At 42.1% G+C, this 5,939-nt stretch overlaps 1 protein-coding gene and 1 pseudogene across 1 annotated transcript; one reads left to right on the top strand and one right to left on the bottom strand.

The window, feature by feature from the left end:
- Positions 1 to 289: 289 nt before the first annotated feature.
- LOC101653721 (COMM domain-containing protein 8-like) lies at positions 290 to 988 on the bottom strand. Its single transcript, XM_030886991.2, is given in 2 exon segments — positions 290 to 965; positions 968 to 988. Coding segments are annotated over 2 exon segments (552 nt in total). The 3' UTR covers positions 290 to 434.
- A 519-nt stretch (positions 989 to 1,507) lies between these two features.
- On the top strand, positions 1,508 to 2,497 carry LOC101661459 (annotated as a pseudogene).
- Positions 2,498 to 5,939: the final 3,442 nt, after the last annotated feature.

A 5,939-nucleotide genomic window follows, 5' to 3' on the forward strand; every position in this document is an offset into this window, starting at 1 on the left:
TTTTAAAAAGTTATTTTTAAAAGTACCACAATAATTACATAATACATGTCATCCTTGCTATTTACAGACTTCTTTTAAGCATCATTCAAGTATATTTGTGCTTTGTATGTTTACATTACATTCTAATTTGCCTTTTTGCTTTACATACTAAACTGTTTATCGATAAAGATTCCTCAAATATTAAATAAATGAAGCAAAATAGTCAATATGAAAATATAAACAGCTACGAGCTTTCTCATCTTCGTTTCTTATGCATTTTCTACCAACCACGTCATTTCCTGTTCTTCGGGGAAGGTAATAACCTTTTATGTTTGTAATCTCATCTTTCTCAGTGTGGCACCGGGACACTGCAGGTTTTCTGAGCGCACAGCATTCGTTCCGCCAGATCAGGTGGCGCAGGGAATAGTAACAGCTCTGTTCGTCATCACTTCTCCTTATTTCAACTGCAAGACCACCTTATTAGCCGCTTCCAAGGGTTCGGTGAGACTCTGCAGCTCTTCTTTACTCATCTCGACAGAATAGGGTGTAACTGCACCCTTTTCCTTCACATCCAGGTGAAGGGTTAACAGTGGCATCTGTAAGGTAGCAATCTTGTCACTGGAAAGTGCAAGCTTTAGCTGCCAATCAAAGTCCTGAAGCTGGGCAGAGGAAATAGCCACGATTTCCCCCCACAGAGCCTGCTTGATTTCATCTTTTCGGCTTCGCAAGCATTTCAGGATTGCTTCCTGATGAAAAGAATGCAACTGATTCAACTGCTGAGATATCTCTTCATCAGATAAACTTTTGCCCACGGCATCTTTGAAAAATGTGGTAATGTCTTCTCGAACGTGAATCCACTCTGTTGAATCCCAAACGCTCTGATAGTCTTGGTGGAGAGGATAAGCCCGGCCACACATGCCATCAATCATTTTGTGAAGAAGCTGCGGGCCCAGCTCCGCCGGCACCTTCTGCAGCCGCCACAAGGGCGGGTCCCCTCTTCCGGTTCCATCCTGGGTGCGAGACGCTTTCTGCCTTTTCTAAAGAGAATTACATGAACAGTTTCTTCCTAATTTGTTTATTTTACTGTTGCTGTTGAGAAGATACACAGCAAAGCACACAGGAATCCCAGTTTCCACGTGTACTATTCAGCGACGCTGACGAAGCTCTGAATTCTGCAATCATGCTCCCGTTCCTTTGGGTTCTTTCTCCCTCACTGCCCCCCGAAGGTTCCTGTCGAATCTTCCAAGTGGCTGTTGTTAATTTGACCCTGTGCTGATCGTCGATCGGTCTTATAAGAGCACAATGCTCAAGGTGGACATTGCTTACTAATTAAGCTGGTTTTAGGTTACTTTAGGGGACATTTGTAGTTTATGGTTTAAAGATGGTCTCAGGACCGTAGTTCCTAGTGTTTATCCAGCCTTCGTGGGTCCACAAAGTCTGGAGTCGATGAGAATTTCTAAATCTCTCCTACATTTCCCACCTTTAATCAGGATTCTTCTGTAGAATCTTGGATCAAAAATGTTCAGTAATGAGCCGGGTGGGTGGAAAGTTAAGGGGCAGTCGTGGGGGTGTGGAGGGGCAGAGGACGGGCTGCCGGCTGCGACAGAAACGTGTTGACGTGGAAACCAATCAGCAGAGAACACCTGGAAGGGGAGATGGCTGGCGGGCAGCTCCAGCAGGACACTTCAGCCCCCTGGGATGAAAAGGGCCCAAGTAGTTCTAAGTGCTACAAAGGAGGAAACTTTCACGGCCAGAGTTGAAGTCAAAGTCAAGATTCCCGAAAAACTAAAACCCCGCCTTGATGAGGACTAGGACTTAATTACTAGATAAAACCAGCTCTTTTATATTCCTTCCAAGCATGTGGATTCCATTCTAGAGGATTCCAGGAAACACAGATAAAAAGGAATCTGCTGTTAACGAGGCTGTGGCAGGGAGAAAAGAGCCCTTCAACGTCATGTTGGGCATGGGAGGCCTCAGTATGCTGAAATTCTCACTGATCAGCCAGATGCGCCCAAGTCCTGGGTGGATGGAGCCCCACTATGCCTGTGAATGGGAGCGATGCGGCCTATACACCCCTGGAGGAGAAGAGTCTTGCTTGATCACTGAACTATCGGCATGATTTACTAAGGTTCCTGGCAAGGAATTCTACCGCCCTGTTTAGTGCCAGCAATTACGCAATGGTCTCTCAGCGGAAATCTGTGTGGAACTGCCGACCCTCACTCCTGTGGGGGTCTCTGTGCACACGTGTTTCATGGTCCTCGTCCTTCTCGTGTCCAAATGATGTACTTGAAAATGCTCGCGTATTAAAAAATGGATGTACGCCTGGCTTTTCGGTTTGATTATCAACAGAGAAAATAAAAGGGACTATAGCCGATAAAGAAAAATGCAGGGAGGGTAGTCGGCCATCATTCCGTTTTTCTGGTCTTATGACCAAGGAGGCCGTTCAGGGAGACAATTAGCCACACATTCCAAATTCTCCTCCCATTTTTGACTGCCCTTTTCCTGTTGTTCCAGATGAGAAGACGCCACTTGTTGCGCCTGTCACGGCCACTCCCAAGCTCTTCAGACACGCGTGAAAACCAAGAGCGAGCAGAAGACGTCTGGCAGTGGGGATGGCTGGCAGTCCCAGCGAGACAGCTTCCTCGGGAAAGAAAGGGCCACTACATCCAGCTGTTGACAAAGAGGACACAGTCGTGAGCAGAGTTGAAGTCCAGTAAAGATTCCTGAAGAACTAAAATTCTGGCTTGTTAATGGCTGGGACTTAATTATCAGGCCAATGAACTAGGAGGCAGTCGATGGGTAGCCCATGAAACCACATCCCTGCAGTTCCCAATTGAGGGACCAAATCACGAGGTGCCTGGTTGCACATAAACCACCACCGCATTAACACCTTTTTAAAAGTCCTTGTTGTAAATCTATCTATCATTCAACTTTTGCTCATCTACTTTTTTACAGCTGTCCAACTCATGGACAGTCATTGTGCAATGATCAGCTGTGCCACCTTACCCTTTATCACAGTGATTTTCCCATCATCATTCTTCCGCCACTGGTAACCACTAATAAACGTTTGTTTCTCTATTTGCCTTTGCTTGTCTTTTTCTGTGAGATCACGCAATACTTGTCTTTCCGTAGTCGGCTTATTTCATTCAGCATAATGTCTTTAAGATCCATTCTTCCTGCTGCACGAACGAGTACTTCATTTCTCCTAGTTGAGTAGGGGTCTGGCTGTCTGTCTGTGCCACACTTCTCTTAGCCATTCGTCTGTTGGTGGGCATGGAGTTTGCTTTCCCCTCTAACTTTGGTGACCAGTGCTTGTGTACATTGGTGTACAGTCTCTTTGTGAGGCTCTGCTTTCGCAGGTTTGCTATACCTAGAAACGGAGTGGCTCCATCATTTGGTAGTTCTATTTTCAGTTTTCTGAGGACCCACCACACTGCTTTCCACAAGAGCCAAACCGCTGGGCATCTGCACCACATCCTCAGCAGCTACTCAATTGTGTTTGCTTTGTCTTGCTCTTTTCATCTTAGCCATCCCGCCGGGAGTGCCCTGGCATCTCACTCGTTTGGATTTGCCTCTGGGATGCCTCATGACACTGAGCAGATGTCCAGTGTTCAGTGGCCATTTGATTGACCTCTTTGGGGAAATGTCTATTCAAGCGTTTTGTCCATTTTATTATTTTGTTATTTGTCTTTCTGCTGGTAAGCTGTCGTTTTATGTATATCTTGGTTGGTTAGATTCTTGCCAGGTGAGTAGTGTCCTCCAGTTGGAGTTTGTCTTTTCACTTTTTCTTTGTTTTCGGTAGTCTTTTGATGAACAACAAAAACAACAAAGTGTTTTTAATTTATTCTGTCTTTTGTTCATTTATTCTGTCTTTTGCTATTCATTTATTCTGATTTTTTTCCTGTTCATTTAGTCTGTCTTTTGCTGTTTGTGTTTTTGTTTTTATATTGGAAAATCCATTTTTAAAAGCTATGCCTGATTAGTTAGGCTTGTTCTTATAAGAATGGTTTTAGTTTGCACTTTTGGGTGAATTACAGGACATCTACGGACATTCTTCTCACAATATCAGTTAACAAATCTCTGGAAACATTTAGCTAATGTCTGCTAGAAGCACACCACAGTTACAAGAGAATCTGGGGGAACCTCAGAGGCATATATGCTTTTGAAAGTGATTTAGCATGAAGTAGTTCCTTTTGGATATTATTCATGACAATGTCATTTTGGAGTACACAGAAGAAATTGGAGAACAAAAACTATAATATTAGTAAGGTCCACAGCAAATAAGAAGTAGAAATGAGATGAAAACTCATGTCTCCTAACTCCATTTATAAGGCAGTCTTTTAACTAAGTTTGAGGATAAGACCTAATTATTTTTTTTATAAGACCTTATTGAGGTTCCAGAATATCAATGCCATTCATCTGCAACACACACACACACACACACACACACACACACACACACACACACACACACACACGTCAGCCAATAGGGATGATTTGAATTCAGAAGAGAGCAATATTCTAAAATTCCAATTTTTCTTAGGTTTAATATTCTTCATCTGAAAATAAATTTTAGCTGTGGTGAAAAGGCATACACCGAAACATGTGCCAATGCAACAATTTCTACATGTACAGTGCAATGCCACCAATTAACAGTATCTTTCTTTTAAAAGAACAAGTAGAAAGCCTGCTCTCATTCTTTTCAAGTTATTTGTGTGTTATCTAGCTTTCCATTCATTCACCTAGCGGCAGACCTCCATAGAGAAATATCCCTTATGAATATCCCCAAAATTGTTAATCCCAGTTATTTCTAGGTAGTGGATTGTGGATGGCATATTTTCTTCTTCATATTTTTGTCTAGCATTCCACCTTATTCCTCTCATTTTGGGAAGGGCAGCACCTGTGACACCCCAAAACCAAGTGTGACAAATAAAACCGCTTAGAAATTTAGAGTTTTATTGTTCTCCAGTGTTTGGGGTTGTTATTTTCTAACTTTCCTCTAGGAAATTTCTACAAACCTCTATAAAGAAAATTCTTATTAAAAAAAAAAAAAAGAAAAACAAAATTCTTATTTTATATAGAAGATACTCATTCTAAATGTTTATCAAGATACAAGAGTAAGTTAAGAAATATAAAAACCTTTATTGAACAATAATGTAAAAAAAACCTTTAGTAAACAAAAATATCAAAATAAAAAGCTATGGTTTCTTGATATATCTTCATCTATATCTATACACTCTCCTTACATTTTTGTTGTCAACTGGGTTAAGATTTACAGAGCAGATCAGTCTTCTACTCAACAATCCTTACACCGTTTGCTTCATGTCATTGTTGCAGACCCCACAATGGAAAACCACTTAGCCCACTGCCTCCCTGTGTCTCCTGGCTCCACTCCTCCTCCTTTTCTAACCCTTATGAACTCTGTCCTTGGGTAAATGCTGCCCTTTTGATCTCAAAGGATTGACTAGTCTAAGCTGTGCCTTCTTTTCCACTTGTAGACCGGCATTGTTTGGCTGGAAATTAAGTCTTGGGGGTAAGCTCAATTCCAGACCTGCAGGATGACTAAGGGCCATTGTCTAGGAGGGTCTCTGGTCCCTATCTGACCAGTAAGCTTGAGTGGTTTTTATTATTTTTTTAACTTTGTTCCAATTTGTCTTCCACTCTATCTAGGATTTCCTGATGTGATCCTGTTCAGAACACAGTGGTTGCTGCAGCCAGACCTCAAGGTCATGGAGACCGATGCCTGCATGGTCGATTAGTCCGTTGGACTAATTGCTTCCATGCGTCTTTGATTTTCATCATCTTCTTTCTCTCAGTCAGGAAGAGACCAATAATTGCACCTTAGATGGCTGCTCATGAGCTTTCAAGATCTCAGTTACTATTTATCAAAGTAGACTGTAAATTTAAAAAAAAATTATTTTATTGGGGGCTCGTACAATTCTTATCACAATCCATACATA

The sequence above is a fragment of the Echinops telfairi genome, unplaced genomic scaffold (assembly GCF_000313985.2).
Source record: "Echinops telfairi isolate 266 unplaced genomic scaffold, ASM31398v2 ScPeMD7_5592;HRSCAF=6446, whole genome shotgun sequence".
In the NCBI taxonomy this organism is placed as follows: domain Eukaryota; kingdom Metazoa; phylum Chordata; class Mammalia; order Afrosoricida; family Tenrecidae; genus Echinops; species Echinops telfairi.